This window comes from Cyrtonyx montezumae, unplaced genomic scaffold (genome assembly GCF_038088225.1).
Source record: "Cyrtonyx montezumae isolate F1298 unplaced genomic scaffold, pur_monq_1.0 scaffold_2, whole genome shotgun sequence".
In the NCBI taxonomy this organism is placed as follows: domain Eukaryota; kingdom Metazoa; phylum Chordata; class Aves; order Galliformes; family Odontophoridae; genus Cyrtonyx; species Cyrtonyx montezumae.
This window is the reverse complement of record NW_027071936.1, coordinates 5,360,979-5,380,441: the sequence shown is the minus strand read 5'-3', so window position 1 is coordinate 5,380,441 and position 19,463 is coordinate 5,360,979. Positions and strand designations below refer to the sequence as shown.

Here is a 19,463-nt window from a genome sequence, read left to right as displayed (position 1 = left end):
AGCAGCCTCCTACCACCCAACACTTCTACCCTCAGAAAAAGTTAGTGTAGCTGCTTCAACATTAGAGCAGGGGCACCTCCTTCAATGCATACACAGCAAACTACTACACTAGACACTTCATCCACTAGGGGAAGCACTTAACTCCTCTGTGCATGATTTAACAAGACCTAGAGCAAATGTGTCAGTCGTGATCAGGTTGAGATGGAAGTTACCAACATGTTCTGAAGCTGCTTGACACATACGGAAAGGGAAAAGATCAGCCATCAGTTCACTCTACAATTTTTGCATAACACTCATCATTCCAAACTTCCAACATGACGGAATCTGAAGACTTCATGAGCAGGAATATCCTCCTTTAAATTCTAAAATTAAGTTCTGGTCATTTTATTGTCAAATTCCTTACAAAAAATTGATGCTCAATGTTTGCATACACGTTTTGATTTAGCCGTTTGCTAAGAAAATATTTATTACAATTGGAAGTTTAACATAGTAAATCAAACACTTAACATTCACTGAACTTCAAACATAGATGTAAAACACCTTACAAAAAAATTTTGTATGGAATTACACAAAGCAAATGCAAGGGTTTGTCTGTTTCAACACTGAGTTAATCCCAAGCCAATACCAAAAAATAACTCATAAAAGATCACAAAAAAAGGCAGGATAACTGCATTTTGTCATTGCACTGCTATGTAATAAGCCCTTTCTACAAACATTTATTGTTAAAAAAATTAAAACGTATTCCATCTAACAGAACTATTGGATTAACAGCTGATTTTGTATTGACTTTAGACCATGAAAATCTATTAACAGAGGTAACTTAGTCACTTAGTTTAAAATATGGAGAGCAGAAATAGAAAAAATTAACCTTTAGTAGTCTTTAATATAAAATGCACTACATTTTTCAAAATAAGAATACTATGACACACTAGTGCCAATTTATGCTGACAAAAACTGTTATCAGCTCCTTTCTAACTGAAAAATTGTTTCACAAAACCTTTATATATTACATGAATATTGAAGTAAACTATTTAAAAATATTAAAAAGAACAAAAACTGAATTATACAGTGTTTCAGAGAGATAGTTAATTTGGGAGTGCTGTCATGTTCAACTACACATATTTATATATATATATATTCTTATTTTTAAGACCATCACAATGATTCTACATGATAATGGCAAATAATGCTTGTCATTAGCATTTGATATTTTTCAGTGTATAATGTTAAAAAAATAAAACAAGGATTTAACACATTGCTGTGTACTTGTTCATCACTTTTATACACTGTGTGATATTGAATCACACTACTGGCTTCCCTTTGTAAAGTGCAGATTAACAGCCAAATTACATCAGATTTAACTGGAGATGATGGTGCTCCGTGTCTTGCTAAAAATGACAACTGAACTTCAACAATCAAAAAATAAAAGTGGCAAATCTCTAACAGAACTCTGATAGACATATCAGAGAAACTCTGATAACATTTTCCTTGCAGGCTGCATTCTTTAAACCCGTCAGCTGCAAGGAAATAAAAATATTTTACTAATGATTCAAACACTGGACACCTTCTATGGTTGAAAGTGAGCTGCTCACTAGTTTTGGCTTTTGGAAAACTTTCAGAGCAAAATAACCCAGTAACTGGTAATTGAAAAGGAAAACACGAATCATGCAAAGCTATTTTACTGCAAGAATTGAGTTAACACACGCAAGACAAGAAAAGGTTAGAAGATACTGAAGTAGAAATGGTTAAGACTTTAGTAAAATTTTCACAGTGTTTCATACAGCCTTTACTTTGACACAAGTGTATGACTTACCACCACTATTTCTCAGACATTTTAAAACGCCTCTTGGCCATGCAGATTGGTTTGAGAAGAAAACAGCAAATTACACTTATTAGGCATTTTTAGACAATAAGTAAAACTTATAATTTTATTTTTATATTCAGTCTTATCAAACAGGTGTTTTCAAGATATTATTCTTCTAAGTATTGGGCTTTAATATTCCCTCCAATTTTGTTGGACCCCAAGCACAAAATGCCCCCCCCCCCCAAAAAAAAAAAAAAAAAGGCCAAATATACAAAGCTAAGCTTTGTTGAAACAGACGTTATTACAAAATCAGAAGGCATAGGAAAATTCTCATCGACACTCTTAACTTTCTTCCTTCCTAACCTTGTGATGGTTGAATTCTAATCATTTATTCACATACATATTTGCCTCCTGGAAACATTACTCCACTTGGGTGATCTCTGAAGGAATAGAACTGGACTCAAGAAAACCACTGACTTTCCTCCTCCATCCAAAGAACAGAACATATTTTTTTCCCCACTTCAGAAATTCTATTTGACGCCACATCACCACCATTCAATATTAACTCATAAAACAGACTTACTCCACTGTTAAACACAGCAGGGGAAAAATATCTAGAGGATAAATGGGAGGCTCTTTATCAGATATAATTGCTTGCTCATGAGGAGAGAATCCAGCTTCCCCTTAGTTATTCTTTCATAAATTAATAATTTGTTAAAATCACAAGATTTTTAGCTATTACACAAAATTCAAGTTTAAAAAAACAACAATAAATTAGTTACAGCCTTGTAAACAATTGTTCATTTATGTAACGTGGGGAAAAAAAGTTCTTGTATATAATAAATCAGACAGTACAAGGCACACATCACACTCAAGAATCAAAAGTGATAAAACCAGCAGCCTTCATCTTCTTTGTTTGCTGGTGTCATTGTGCTATAGACACTGCAAAAATATGTATATTTTTCTTTACATTACAGTCATTTGAAAATAATTCATGACTGTGCTTTTTCTGGTAAAATACTTGTGCTACTTTACAGTACAGTATGATTTGAAGCTCTTGGAATCAGTTTTCTCATACGCTCTCTACAAAGCTGCCAGGGAAAAGGCCAGTTTTTCCATTTCGTTGCAGAGTGCCTTTGAACCAGCCATCCTCACGTTTTTTATGTACAAATACAATGTCACCTTCTTTAAGTTCAAGTTCTGCTTCACTCTGAGGAGGATAGGATACCACAACTCTGTACCTGTTTAATAGAAAAAAAAAAACAACAATAACAACAGCAAAAAAAACAACAACAAACTTTAGGCTTTTTTTTAACCCAATTCTGTTCAAATATCTCTATACATGTTCAAACTTTTCAGAACGAGAAACTTCCTAGAACTGTTTAGCACTGAGCATTGAGCATACAGCAACTTAAAAGTTAAGCACACCATGAACAGAAAATAACAAGAATAACGTAACAAATTTAAGTTAAAAGTATGCATCTTCTATCAGGATGTTTTCTTTAACTATGACTCCTGTAAAAATAAGCACAAAAGGCAATTAACAAGAGAAAACTGCAGGCACATTTTTGAAGATAACTTTGAGGCTCTTCCAAACAGTACAATTCAACAATTATCAAAGCATTCAGAACAGAAATTGAGCATAATTTTACAACTGTATGTTTAATATGATGCTATCTCAGGGAATGCTCTTAAGGAAAGCGTGCATAGAGCAAAAATAAGCAACAAAAAAAATTTACTAATTTGCATCTGGTTTTAATTATTTTTGATTATCTAAGAGCTTTTCAGGAAAAGAATATGTGTCACATTAATTAAACAAATGCACAATTTGTGTACAACTTTATTAAAAATAAACATTTTAAGAAGTGTTCAGTCCGACAATTTTCTTTAGCACCTGGCTGATAAAAATGTATTCTTCCAGCTTTTCATAGTAAAATCACTTTTCAAATACAACCTACCTTATGCATTTATTACAGGCTTCTAATACTCTTGTTAGTCTCTTCTATGATGGCTTGAGTTCACATAACCTTAAAATTTAAATGTTATACCTCTACAGAAAATTAAGTCAACTTCTTAAAGTTTTCTGATAATTACTATAATGAGTTTGTAGCTATACAGACAGTAATGTCTGCATCTTGAAACAGAATAGAATTAAAAGCTTCTAAGGTTAAAGAACCTTCAGTACAATGCTACAAGGTGTGTTGGACAAAGTCTAGATCCTGGTTAAAATCAGAACACTGAACACATTTTTTTTTCCTAAGAGAAAAACAATAAACTAACAGTCTGTTGAAGACAAAATACTGACTACATATATAAGACCCACAATAGCACCAGTTAATTCTGTAATATCCAAAGATTAAAGTAGTGCGTTCTGCTTAAGAATATATAATACAAAAATGAAGTCTGCCCCCATCTTTAAAAGCATTTAGAAAAGGGTAGCGGCACTGTGTAAATAGTTAAAGTCTCTTTGGAGATGTATGAATAGCAAATCATACTGGGACTTAATCAGTTCTCTAATCAGGACAAGATGGCAGAAGACAGCTGCAACAAAGCTAGACAGAACTTCTATTGCAATAGTTGCCTTAGGGTTGAAAAATTACCAGTACCCACATAATACAGAGATTTATGCAAAAGTGTCAATGTTTTATGGGCTGGTTTGGCCCGGTTCTGTGACAACTGGGGAGGGGGACCCATGGACCCACACCCAAGGAAAGGGGGAAAGCGAAAAGGGAGATGGGCCTAAAAACAAAACAGCGGCAACGATCTGAGAAGGAAAGCTAATTTACTAAATAAGATATTGGAATGCAAAATAACACAACATAATAGAATATAATTGGAATTGAAGCTAATAAATCAAATAAAATGAGCAAGAGAGAGTGTCCAATAAACCAAAGATATTATGCTAAATGCTGAAATCGAGACAGCAGCGAGCACCCACTGCTGGGTGGATGTGAAAGGGAAAAGAGTGGCTCATGACACACAAACAGTTTTTATCTTTCCCTCTGAGCGGAAAACAGAAAAATGCAAAGCAACGCTGGGGTACGTAGTTCTCCTCTGAGACAGTTGTACCCAGAGATGATCCACAGAGCTGGAGCATTAACTCTTTAATTCTCAATGCACTACATGATGTTATGATACGGAATACAAATAACAGAAGTCACAGAATCATGACAAGAAGAAAGCCTACTTAGCGAGTTTTAAGAAAGAATACTTGTAATATTGCATTCTTTCAAATTTTGCCCTGTAAATATTTGTTCTACTTGAAATATCTTTGGTTCCAGCTTCTAATGTTGTCCACCAGTCATCTCTGCATTTTCCTGAACGGATAGACTAGGCTATTTTTTCCCTAGTTTCTTCTGCTGCCTCTTGAGTATTAAAACTAACAGCTTTGCAAATATTTATCTTCTCTTAGCTCTCCCTAGGCTATCACAAGCTTGCATAGAAATACAAAGACTGCCATATGGTTGTGAACACCCACAATCCTGCAACAGAATTCTTTATTAACTTTCCAAGTACTTTGATTTTCACTTTGTAATCTAATGACTAATGCAAAACACAACACTCTGGCATTTACGTGCATTTTTACTATCTGCTACAATGTTTAATGATAAGCAAGAAACCCATGAGAATTTACACCTTTAAATTACATCTCTTTACATGACAGCAAACCATCAAGTCATTATGTCACGTCTCATGAATTCTATTTGCCCAGAGGTAATCCTATCCAGACTCATCATAAATTCACACAGCTATCTATTCAAGTCTCTTATCAGGTATGGAACAAAACCTGTTCTACTACCTACATCATTACCTACAAAAAACTGCCAAAATTACCAACTTCATGCAGAGTAAAAAAGCTTATGCTTTAGCTCAGAAGTTCTTAAAACAAAACAAAAGTTGCTATTCTACTTCTTTTTAATCCACTCATGATCAAATTTTAGCAATATAAACTTACATCAGCTTACCAAAACAACCACTGTATTTGCCTTCAGTTATTTTCTGATATTCCTAGTGATTCTGGCTGCATCCCATAATGCTCTTACACTTTGTATTTGTGAAATGGTTTTTGGGGCAGGTATGGTGGTCTAGCTTCACATTTCTCCATTTTACTTTTTATTTGTAATATTGGCATTTGCTGCACTTAATTATAACAGAAAAAGGATTATAGTTCTCATGTGTTTCTTAATTGCTTCTCTTTTACTAGATGCAAAACACCAACTTTCTTTCTGACTTTTTATAAGGCTTTTTTCAGAATATTTTATTTACACTTTTCCTACCTTGTTCTATGAATCATATGTCTGATCACCAAGGGGATATAAATACTTCCTCACATGCAGAAAAATTCAGTTGAAAAGAGATACTGTAATAACAGTGATTCCAACTTTCTGTATGTTAACTTTACAGCCAACATTTCAGATTTTTTTTTCCCTTTTTACTTTTCAGCTCATGTACTGCTGTTGTACATCTCCCTCATCTGCTCAGTAGGTGCCCAGATGCCCACAGCTTATCACCCCCTGCTGTCTATAGCAGACTGACTCTCAACAGCACTTATTGCTGTGGCCTGACCAGACCAAACCTGCTGCCCTCCACATTCACCAGCCTTCTCACCCATTTTGTGGTGGGTAAAATGACTTGGAACTAATTTACTCGCAGAACAAAGTTACTGCTGTCCCTTCACTACAACTGGATGAAGTACTTCTATTATTGTTCAGGATATGCAGTGATGTGCCTTTTAACACCCATGAGGAGTGCTGGAAAGTTCATTATCACAGTCCTGTAAACTTACTGTAAAACCTAAGAATATTTACTCACTGTTTCTTTCTAAAAGTGAAAACTCTTGGGGAAAAAGTACCATTTTAAGATAACTTGCATCTTGGCTGGAGAGTCAAAAGAAATAACTGAACACCATTGCAAAGTCTCAGGTAATCTCATACACACTGTGAGGTGACAAGATTCTCCAAACAGCTCCAAACTTGAAGCAAGGTTTGGCTGTTATTTCTGTGTAACTTCCTTGGACCTCCTGTACAGTAAAGAAATGAAGGAGAGTGGATGCCAACAGGCAGTCAACTTAGCTCACAGGAGAAAAGTAAGTATAGTAATGGGAAGCAAACTGCTGGTTCACTACGAAGAAGACTCGCAGTAGCAAATGCATGGGAATGCCACCATCTTCTCTTCCTTTGGAGAAATGTCTGCAGGTATCAAAATATTTATCTGCAAATCCATGCCACAAAGAGCATGTGTATTCTCAAATCTGTTAATCCAGTTATTCTGTATCAACGGAAACAAGCTCTCTAATGGTTTGACTTTTACTTCCCATTTTCTCCAGAACATACATTAAATATACTGTAAAAGATCTTGGCAATTCTACTGAATGGAGGAACAGTGGGATTACATTGAAGCATGTGTTCTCATGTCTTAAACGAAGGCAAGGCTCCAGGGAAAACTCAGTATCAAATAAATGTATTCAAGTGTTTTTCAGAGTTGATCCAGGGACTTCTGCTTCTTATTCATGCAGATTATCAGCAGAACATAACTCCTAAATCCTCTTGTCAACTTTGAAAATAGAACTTGAACACTAATCATCATTCTCCAAAGTTAAAATAGAGTACTGTATTTTTTCCAGACAGAGTACAGCTTGTGATTGGAATTGTGATATGTAAGAGCAGAACAATCTTAGCAGGGAATTCCTCTGTTCTTTAGCTCTTTGTTGAGGTTTCTTTCATTAACATTTTCCATCCCTCCCCCAAAATTTTAACTCAAGATACAGCGTGTTCTCTACACATCTCTCCATAGAACTGAGAAGACTGATTCATGTTCACAAGTTACTCTGAAGTCAGAGTACAGGCTAAGCCATAAGTGCATAGTACTATTAAGCAACACAAGTAATTTGGCCTAAAGAAACAGAAACATGACAAGAGCACATCAGCAAGAGAAATATCAAACCTGTCCTGAAAATCACAAAAGGAATCCAGATTAAATTCTGTTCAAATACACTGACATATAATATAATAATTCTGCGCAAGTAGCGGGGAGAATGATTTTGTGGTAGCACTTCTCCGGTAGTTATTATTACTTCACTAAATATTGAGAATACAGAGTTAAATTAAAAGAATTTTTCTTTTTATATGTGCTATTATTAGATCAACAGCAGTACACATCATCGTTCTCAACAATTAGTTCCAAGAAATGAGTCTCTGTCATGGAAGTAAAAAAAAAAATCTATTTTTTTGTGAAGATGCAAATAGCTTTATACAAGTATTCGCTGATCATACCAGAATTAATTTGATATTATTGTCACATTCAAAGGATAAAAATATCCTACTGTGCCAAAATGGCTCATGATTTTGTGAAAATAAATTATTTCTCAAGAAAAATCTTGTTTTTTAATTTCCATCTGTAAGTGTAAATCTACTTCTGAAATTCCATATGAAATAGAAATTTCCTCAAAGAAACTGCATAGAAACAGTAATAAACTTTTAAATAATGTTGAAGGTATAAGACAAAGTAAGAGCTTATGTACTATCTGGCTCTTAATACTTGGATGTAGCTTAAGATCAATGAGACTCAAAGTACAATGGTATGCCCACGTATCATGTGTTAGGAGTATGGGAACAAGCTCTACACTAGTCAGCAGTGTTCAGTTTAGAACCATTAAACTGCAACCCTACTGTTTTTTTCTGCGTACTCCACAGTACTGTAGCTACCATGAAAAAAAAATCCTTCAATAGTCTTCATATTGCTTTTCTACTTCCAAAGGTAATAAAAAGAGACAGTAGTCAGAAAATTGCCTCTTTCTTCCCCGTCCCTACAACTAACCAAGGACCTTGAAATCTGAAAATATTGGGCGGATATAAAAGGAAAGTGACTGAACTTTTAAGTAACTGCCTGGCAGCTTCAGACAGCTGTGCACTTTCTAGTCTTACTTGTCAAGATGCAGAGGTTGTCCTAACAATTCCCATGCAGAGTGCATAGTAACAAGGTATTCATGTAGAAAAAGCATCTCTGCAACAGTTTAAGAAATCATGTATTAATCTAACACACAGATAAATTACTTACGAAAAATAGTCTGGGTTGGTAGTTAAGTACTGCTAATAATCCTAAAGGTTAGAACCTGATAATCCTATATGCAAAATTTTAATGTTTGTGTTTTGCAAAAGAGACCTATTCTCTCTACCTTAGCTCTTATACCAGAGCTAGATCACTGCATTTTACCATCTATTTATGCCAAAACATTAAGAAACATAAAGCAAACGAACACAAAGATTAGAGTTGGCTGGTAAGCACATAAAGCATTGTTAGAAGACTAAACTTATCTTTCTACAGGATCTCATTCTGAAGAGCTGCTACCAGTTCTGATATACAGAGAACATCACAGAGTGCAATTTTTTATTGGTTTGTCTACGTTTTGTGGCTGAGGATAACTTACCTTTCACAGACAAGAGGCCTGGTCTCATTCAAGACTGGACCCAGGGATGAACAAGGCAGCCGAGGTGGTGGTGCTATCGGAAGAGCAGAATCCAAGGAACTCGTTTTCCTCTGCAGCATCTCCTGCGCCGGCCCAGAGACCTCGCAGTCAGTGGGACAGGCTGCAGCTCTGCTATGACCACCTGCTGACAGAAGCTCTGGCCCAGTTGCACCTTGCAGGGCTAACTCCGTGGCTGCTTGCTCAACCTCCAGAGTTGGAGATGCTGGAGGTGACAACCGTGGCTTGCGTTTAGTGGATGCTCCAGAAAGCAGTTTCAGCAAACCCTTTTTTTCTTTCTGTAAGCAAAGGGCAGTACCTCGTTTTAGAACAAAGGTATTCTACAAAGAGTTTAACACTTCTCTTGTCTGGAAGAGACTTAGTAATGAGAAAATGCTTGATATTATAGAAATTATTTCAAGACAATTAAAATTATAAAAGAGAAAGAGAATTACTGAAACTCTGAAGAGAAAGGCAGTAACTCATTTTGCTCAAAAATCAGCTAAGCCCTTTTGCTTAGTTAAGTTAAGGCTAACCTTGAAAGCCAACGACAGTGGACCATAAGGCCTTCAACAAAAAGGAAGAGAAGCATTCAAAACCCACAAAGGGGAATCCAAGAAGTAAAACAGCTAAGATGGAGCTTTCTAAGAAGGCATACAGAGTTATTTCAGACCAAGCAGTGAGAAAAGTCTGCCCTGGAGGCTGCTGTTTTGATACGTGTCTTTTATTTATTCTCCTTCAGTAACAGAAGGCCTTTGTGATTTAGCAAAAATTTGCCACAAGGGGAATGTATTGTGTTTTGCTGCTCTGCTAGAGGGGAGAATTGTAAATATTCTTTTTGCCTGTCCAGACAGGAATTTCTAAAGACTAGGATTTACCCTGAAGAGAATTATTTAAGCTGCATTTGTGTTTCTTGTTTTTTAAGGGGCGTGGCAGCGATCATCTTACCAACTCTTTGCCTAAGTGAATTTAGTGCTTATGAGAAGTGCCAGTTTGTAAGCCCTGAAGACAAAAATAAGCTATAAGCTAACCACAGAAAGAGAAAAGCTCAGCAATATGAGACTTTTATTATAGCTTAGGATGCAGCAGAATTGGTGAATTGTGAATGAAAAATCCTGTCTTTTTTCCAATTCTCCAATAACTTCAAGCTATTTCAGCAAAGAGCTGCTGTCTATGAAATGGGAAAGAAAAACGGAAACTCAAAGGAATTAGTGTAGCCTAAATACGTTATCATTTTTCACCTTAAACTCTAAGTCTATTTTTTAAGAGTCCTTCCTATAGGCACCTTGGTCTCATTTCACTGGGTACAGCTGAAAGTCATTTAAAAATAAAGTTCTACGCTTCTCCATTCAACAATAATCAACAAAAACAATTAAATAAAAAGTGGGTGAGATTACTGTTACAGCCTATGATTAAAACTTTCATAAACTTCATTAAGGAGAGTATGGGTGAAAAGTAGCAAGGTAATGCCTAAAACATGTGAGATCTAAGTGAAGTTGTAAAAACAAACAAAACAAAAAAAGAAAAAGGAAAAAAGAAACAAAAAAAGGTTTCAAATACTCTGTAAAACAAAAAAATGGTTTGAAATTTGGAGGAAAGTTACTGACAACAGTGTAACATAATGACACTGTTGGACAGTAAAAATGAAATTAGATGCAAAGTAAAGTACTTCAAATGGGAAAGAAGAACAATAGAACCACTAGACTGACCTTCATTTAGGAAAGTTACATATCTGCTTTTTCAGCTTAATTTTTTCTTTGTGCAACAAACACTGCTTGTAACACATTTTTCTTAATCTGTGTCTGCTTAACAACTAAGACAATTTTTGTCTTATTTTTTCCACTCATTTACCCAACCTGAAAGAATACTGATTAACACTAAATATGAATTTTATTACCTTGAACCTCTAATTGTCCTGTAAGTTCATCATCTTTTTTTGTTTACTTTGTTTTCCTCAATTACCACATGAATATGTAAATTTAGAGATACTTATGGATAACATTTTCTAACCATGCAACTTTCTTAGGTATCCAGCAACCTGGCTTCAGGTCCAGAATACAAACTGTTAAAAATCCCAACAGTCAGTCAGCTCTTCTGAACTTACTCAACTTAGCACTTTTAATCCAAAAAACAGCATGAAGCAGCTACTCTATTTCAATCCTTCTCCAGCATTTGCTCTGTATTACATATATCCTTATTCTTGAATGGCCATGAATGTTCTGCCCATAGTGTAGTCACAAAATGGTTGTCTGAGTTTCAGGCTAAGCCTCGTTAACCTTAAACGCTGCTAGTCAGCAAACGTAAGAAAAAAAAGTATAGATCTCTAAGAAATGTGCATGATGAAAATTAGAGCATTCAAGGGAGTGATTGGATTCTCTACGCACCTTGACATCCTTGTCTGACTTACTGATGGCAGCACTTCCACCAGCTCCTGAAGAGCTCTCTGGAGATGCAGGAGCTACAGGGTGAGTGTTCACAGTTCTCCCACTTATATCTCCCTCCAAAGATGAAGCAGGAACATTGGGAGAATTCAGTGAAGCTGCTGCACATGCCAGTGGGATGGTTGAACGGTTCGCATTCACAGCTGTGACATAAGCAGCAGTATTTGGAAGCTGAGGCTGGAACTGCTGGGAGGCAACAGAGTGGTGGGGAATGATCACAGCTGCAGGAATAAGGCATGTTTGATTTTGTGCTTGTATGGGTGTAACTGCTGCTGTAGGCCGGTCTTGACTGTGTACAGCAACTAGAACAAAAGGATAATATGAGAGAATTCAGCTTTAAACAAGGCATGCAAAAAAAGAGGTACTGTCACTGGCTTGCAACTAGTTGATTTTAAGTTTTCTTCCTACTACATCACTTCCATTTGTATTATCATAATAACATCTTACAAAGAATCCGACTGATCTCAACCTAATAATAGAGCAGCATTTGCCTGGTAAACTACTTGCACCAGTATGCAAGAGGAAAACTAACAGCACTGCAGTTACTTTGGACATTTCCAAGCCACTAAGCAAAGTACTTCACATGCAGAAAGTGACACAAATATTTCATTTTAGTTCACAAGAGCTAGAAAAATACTGCCTGGAATTTGTTTGGTCCTTACATGCTGTGTAGTTGTCAGTGCACATAAAACAATGGAGAAAGAAATACTCCTTTATAGAAGCTGATAAAAATATATAACTGGACTGTTTTCCCTAAACAAAATCCACAACAGACTTAGTGGGTCCTTCAAACAGTAATTACAGTGCCAGTTACTGCTATGAGTGGTTTTACTGAAAACATACGCTACTGTCTCTTTGGATGTTTAAAGACAGAAATGGATTTACTCATACCCTTGTGAAATAAAAGCAACATTTATGCCAGAAATTGGAGAACAGTGTAGGGATGAATATATGAACCCGGGCTGCAGCCCAGCTGCAAAGCACTGATTTCTGGGTGAATTTATCCTTTCCAAGAAGCAACATTAATCTTATGGTAAAACAATCAACAGTGTATACTTCAGCTCATTTAAACAGGTTGGATACTTCTGTACCACCAGGTGGTATTTAGTGCAGACATCTCACCTGAACAAAGCAAAATCTAACATTCCATTGTTGCACAGTCTTTCCTTCAAATATGCTGAAACTCTGTACCTAGGAAGAGATCAGCCCTCTGGTGTGGTGCATGCACTTCTCAAATATACTGATTCACTTTGATTTTTCAGATACAGATCTGAGTTCCAGACTTGTTACAGAAGTGATATCCTGGAATCAAGCCTCTAGAGCTTTCCTCTCGTCAATCTGTCCTCTATGAATTCCCTTGGTAGACTGTACCAACAGTGTATTAGAGAAAACTGACACAGTTCATAAGTTTGATATAACAATACTACAGTAAGTATGATACCCAACTGCAATCTCTGAGATAAGAAATACAAATTCTTTCCTATAAAGAAATTAGTACTAAATGCTACATATACTTTTTGACATGTAAACTCTTCCACCATACCAGATCTTTTTAAATATAGGGAGCATTTCAAAAAGGAAGAATACCTAGTCTAAAAACAAAAGCAGCAAGCTTTTCAATTATTAAAAAAAAAAAACAACAAACAAACACAGAACAAGAACGCTACAAAAACTCCAACAATTATTAACTGCCTCTCATTCAGGATATAAAGCCAGTTTTCTTGCAGGTACCTGCTCTTCTGCAAGCCATGTCTATGCTTGCATGCAAACAATGGAGTGCAAGTATGGGATTGCTTTCTGGCTTTGTTTTCTGAACTGCGATGGAAACTGCAGGTAAACACCTGAAGTCCTTCTATTTCCATAAAATTCATCCTTTAATGAAACAAGCATAACATACTGTTCCTTCCCAGTTCCTTTCAATCAAGGAACACAAATTCCTCAGGGCCAGTGAAGACAAGTAATGTCTAAGGTAACGTGAAGAACAATCCTCAAAGTCCCAGGCTAAACAAAAACTGGAAAAGAGCCCTACAAATTGCAGCATTGGCCTGTGAAGCTTAATCAAGAGAGTAATAACCAGCAAAAAGATCAGGATGATCACGTTTCAGATGCTTGACTACACAGTTCTAACATTTGAATAGAAAGCAGACATTATTTCTCCAGTTTTAGTTAAAGAGGCCCTTACAATGAACGGATCCATAGCGGTATCTGAGCAGTACACTCTCAAACCACACTTCAATATTAAGTTCCCCACAAAGAGAGTCCTGCTGCTCTGAATTTTGCATCTGGGACCTGAGAAGTTGATGGGCAGCATGCTGTCATGTTTTCCAGCTGAATAAACTGTGAGAGCGTATTCATCTTGACAGAAGTGTAGATGCAGAGATAGAAAAGCTTTCAGAGCCCACAGGAGCTTTCTCCTTTCACTGTCACTTTCAAGCTTAAAAGGATTTAAAGTAGGAACCACCTGTGCCTGAGAGGCAAGAAAGTACATGTGTTTTGCTTAGTTTCTCTTACAGCCTGCCAATAGCACCTGGTGTTTTTCTCTCTTTTTTTTTTTTTTTTAAATCTACAAGTAAAGAAAGAATTAGTAACAAATGATTATTGCATCTGTTCCAGCCTAAGATCAGACTGTAGGAAGATGGGACGATTAAGGAAATACAGTATCTAAAGACCTATGCACAGATCCTGACTTGAAAAACAAACCTAGTGCTGACATCTGAGTATGCGTACAGTGTTTGGGAGATAAGCGACTCTGAAGGAAGGATGGGCTCCACAAATCCATGGATATTGAGAATATAAGGAGCAATTATCCTTAAACTAATAACAGATTATACCATTTGCAACTCCTTTTCTCTTCTGCTTTGCCAATAAGGATCTAGTGAATAAAAAAAATATCATTAATGACTCTTTCAGCCAAGAGACCTTAAAGCCTAGGCTGAAAGATGGAACAATGGGATAATTTTCAATGGGGGCTGATTTGGGGTTTTGGGGTTTTGTTTTCTTGGTTTTGGACTTTTCTTCAAAAAAAAAGAAGAGAAAGAAAAAAACAGACAACTGAATCAGATTAGGATCCAGTTGCATGATATTTTCCTAGCTTGGCAAATTCACAATGGAACACACAGATTTGGTAAACAAAAACTCCTGAAAACAGCACTATCAATCTTTTAGGATCAGTATTTAAATACTAAGAAGGTGTGTTTCACTATTATCTGGCCTGCCAGAAATAATGAACTTTATTACATAGATGGTATGCATCTTGAAGCCAGTACAGTCTTAATGGTTTCAGAGTCAAAGCTGGAACAAGTTACAGTCAAGTGCAAACTACAGACTAGAACGTCTAAGGACCAATGCTGAGCCCTGAGAAAAAGAATAAATGAATGCTAGACATCTTCAAAGATAAGTCAGAGATAAATGCTGAATTACAGCAATTTGAAGTTATGCAATTATCTGTATGCAGTTAATATGAAAAAATAAGCTATGACCCTTGTTATTATCATTTTTATTACCATATGAACTGCAAACAAGCAGTGGAGATCACAGAATGCCTCAATTCCAGGTACTGTTGGAATAAAAAACTAATTGCACCTGAAGCACCCATATATAAGTAAGTTTCCAACAGGAGGAGTGTGTATGTGCATAAAACTGATTGGAGGAAAATAATAAAAGATATAACAATTCAAAGATACGCACTGGAATTCTAGAAAGTACTCAGCTCCATAAGACAACATTTAAAAAATGTTTAAGAAACCCAACATATTAATACACATCCTGAATTAAGCCACTGCTCAGACAGACCCTACAGTTTGTCTACCACAAAGATACCACTGCACATACAAAGCTTTTTTTTAATTTCTTTTTTCTTTTACCTGTTCTAACTGCGTTGCGAGCCTGGTTGACTGTCATTTGTCCTGTCACATGCATAAGGACTTTGGTTTGCGGGCTAGTTTGGATATGTGCTGCAGAAACAACAGCTGTGGGTACGGTGCTAGAGTTCACTGCCACACCATTCCCTTGGAGCTTCTGAGATGTCCCACTAGCAGTGGAAGGGCTGACCATAGTTACCACTCGTCCTGTTTGACCAGCAGTAGACATGGGAACTTTCGTTTGCGATGCACTTGTCACTGCCCTGTCAAAATTTAACAACAAAATACTGAAACACAATGCATACTGATACTCATCTGCAGCTTTTCCAGTACCTAGCTTTAGGATTAAATACACAATCATTTTGGATCAGAAATTAGGAAAGCTATTTATAGACACCGATTTAAAAATATACCTCGTAGCTGGAGCCACATAATTGCCAGGAAAAACACCAATCTTGCTTGTATGCATAGAAGTTCCCTTGAACCAGCCATCTTGGCAGCGTTCAAATACTAAGAACATTTCTCCCTTATGCAGTTCCAGTTCATCCTCTTTTCGAGGCGTATAAGGGTATACAGCAATATATCTGAAAGACAGGAACAATGTTTTATTTTTAACGACTACATCTAACAACATCGCTTGCATTTCTGAACTAAGAGTTCAGAGCCAGAAATTAGAAGACGTAGTAGAAAAGGCTATGTGCTAGCTGATCCATCACACTGTTGTAATGTTGAAGCAAAAGTCTGGCAACATCAGTGGAAGCAATGACAATTTAAAATATTCTCCTAATTGCACTTTATTGTAATGTACCTTACTTCCAGTAAAACTGACCACTTTCTTAATTGTTAGTGCTTTTAATTAAATAGGTGTTGATCAGCTGCAGATCCCACCAAAACCCACCTCTCTCTCACTACACTTGCTTCTAATATATTTTACATTATATGACACGCCAAGTTTTACTAGAACTCAAAGTTCATAGTTAAGTTAGCTAGCAGTTATTAACCTTTTAAAGTTTTATTTTTTCCTTGCAAAGCAGCATTACTGCATAGTACAACACAACTGAAATCACAGTGAGAGTTGAGAAATGTTTTACCTTTTCTAAGAATGATTTGTGGAAAACTGTCTAAATTTACGGGAGGAAAAAGCAAAAATAAAACTCAAGCTTCTGCATTTGCATGCTAAAATACTCCTAGGGAAGTCCTCAAGTAAGGTTGCACAGTGTCACATAGGTTCATAGGTACATTAGGTTGGAAAGGACCTACAAGATCATCTAGTCCAACCATCCTCCTATCACCATCCCTACCCACTGAACTACTAAATCAAACCCCTTAGCACCGCATCTAAACGCTTCTTGAACAGTGCTAGGGATGGTGCCTCCCTAGGCAGGCCATTCCAGTGCCTGACCACTCTTTCAGAGAAAAAATTTTCCTTCAAATCTAAAAAATGATACTGTTTTAATGAACCTTGTTCTATTTTTGCCACAATTTGAAAAGAAAACCTGTTTAAATCACTTGAATAAAGATGTCTATATAACTGTACCCTGACCTATGGCAAATGGTAATATAACAAATCATATTTTCTCAAAAAGAATGTATTTTTTCACAAGACATAGCCAGTCGTTGTAGATGAGTAGAATAATCTGTTTTGAAAAAGGATCCACAATTACTTGCACAGCTAGCGTTTCCCACTCTCCTTGTTAACCCAAGGGTTAAAAGCCAGCTTTACAAAGCATTCTGTGGTCAAAGTTGACTTTTATGCACAGTAATGACAGCATTAACTATATGCTTATCTTCTTATATTTGATTTAGTCTGGGGAAAAGGATGCTGAGGGTAGACCTTATTGCTCTCTTCCAATGTCTGAAAGGTGCTTACAGCGAGAGCGGCGTTGGTCTCTTCTCACTGGTGACAGGTAACAGGATGAGGGCAAATGGCCTTAAGTTGCACCAGGGTAAGTTTAGGTTGGATATCAGGAAACAGGGAGGTGGTTGAGTCACCATCCCTGGATGTGTTTAAAAACTGTTTGGATATGGTGCTCAGGTACATGATTTAGTGGAGGGCTGTTAGAGTCTGGGCAGTATGGTTAGGTCGTGGTTGGACTCAATGACCTTTAAGGTCTTTTCCAACCTGAGTGATTCTATGATTTATATTAGACTTGTGTTCTTTGATGTTCACCCAACAATCTCTGCATTACCTGCAGAAATGCTTTAAAGGTACTCAGTAAAGCAAGCCCAAAATATGCATTAAAGGCAATATGGTACACTGGCAACAAAAAGATTAAATGGCGTGTGATGTAGGGGTGATCCACCAAGCCCTGTAATGAACCTCTATGGGAAAGCAAACAGTGTGCTTTAACTGGTGTTCATTAACTTCCCTTTTAGTCAAATCATTCAAAATTTCATTAGCATCCTCAAATAAAGCAATCCTTTGATGATGGAGGAGGGAATTAAAAGAGATGGAACTTTATTAATGGCACTAAGCAACAATGATCCATGAGAAGCAATGTTAAAAATGCTTGACACCAAAGAAACAGTCCAAATCAAGAGGCACCTGATAAACAAGATGGGTTCTCTTTTGGAGTGGAAGGAAACCTGTTGTAGTGATAAAAGCAGACAGTACAATAGGGGTCCTTGCATTATTCAAATGTGTCATATCAGATGGCTCAGCCACTCCTTAATTTTGATTTTTTCCTTTCTTATTCTCTGAACTGCATACAATGAAGTTCCCAAGAATAAAGATGATGTCAATATAATGATGATGTTAATAAAAAAATACTTTCATCTAGAAAGATCGTGCACTTTTGCTTGTATAAATGTGAAAACATAATACTAACTGGCAGCTTTCCGCCTTCGTTTCAAATTGACACACAGTAATTAAATGAACCATAGAATTCTCAATCAAATCTCAGTTGCAACTTACACAAGCAGACTCTAACAGTGACATGCACATGTAACAGACTAAACGAGAACAGCATTTCTACGTTTTAGCCTAAATTGTTCCATATGAGAAAAGTATTTTCATTCCATTTGTAACAGAAAACATTGAATAAATTCACTCCAGTGTTGGCCACTAGCAAGCTATACAGTTTTCATCACTAACTTCAATATTCATTCATATTCTGTACGATAAATACTTTATAGTTCTGAAGTGAGTTTTTTTAACACATGGCATCAGCTGATGATATTTACTTAGGACATAAATAACACTCAGTACTAAGGCCATTTGAGGATATCACCATTGTGTATGCCTTGCTGCATTTTTTTTAAAGTAGTATGTGTAGCTTCATGGGAATTTTAGCAGAACATAACCACGTGACATGAAGTAATTACAAAATGAAGTTACTGATCTCGTTGCATTTTTGTGACTGGCAGAATGTTTCGATTTTACTTACACGCTTGGACGAGTTTGTGGTCTTAAATGTGCCATTTGATCAGCTGATCCTGATGCAGACCTTTGAATTACACCTGCAGACTGAGGTCCAGAAGAGGCCGATGCAATGACTGCAGCAGACAGAGGTGGTGGTGGAAGTGGGGGATTCATATTCTGATGCTTTGAGGGGTAAAAAGGAACAAAAAAACAGAAAGCAACAAATGATCTTTTTTTTCCCCAGCTGTTTCAACTTATCAAACGAAAGTATGATATGCTAAGAAAGCAAACAAACAAGAAAAAAAACCTCCTTCTTGATTCTGCATCCCACTTCTGACTGTACTTCAAAACATTATTGTTTTTGTAACCTAAAGCTGAAACATAATATACTATTCAACAGCAGTGCACCCAAAACCACCCCCTTTGGGGGGGAAGTCTTTTTTGATGTATGGGTAACAAAAAGCAAGCACAGTATGAGATCATAGTACTGAGCTACTGTTACTGCTTTCACTTACTTTTGAAATTCAGTAATATC

General features: G+C 36.5%; 1 protein-coding gene across 1 annotated transcript in view; it reads right to left on the bottom strand.

The window, feature by feature from the left end:
• Positions 1–1,914: 1,914 nt before the first annotated feature.
• SH3RF1 (SH3 domain containing ring finger 1) overlaps positions 1,915–19,463 on the bottom strand; it is a 75,911-nt gene continuing 58,362 nt past the window's right edge. The window contains exons 7-12 of the mRNA XM_065736302.1: positions 18,954–19,111; positions 15,981–16,151; positions 15,571–15,830; positions 11,651–12,009; positions 9,231–9,565; positions 1,915–3,045 (exon numbers count right to left, since the gene is read on the bottom strand). Coding sequence (XP_065592374.1) covers positions 2,877–3,045; positions 9,231–9,565; positions 11,651–12,009; positions 15,571–15,830; positions 15,981–16,151; positions 18,954–19,111 — 1,452 coding nt within the window. The 3' untranslated portion in view covers positions 1,915–2,876. The remainder of the gene's footprint in view (positions 3,046–9,230; positions 9,566–11,650; positions 12,010–15,570; positions 15,831–15,980; positions 16,152–18,953; positions 19,112–19,463) is intronic.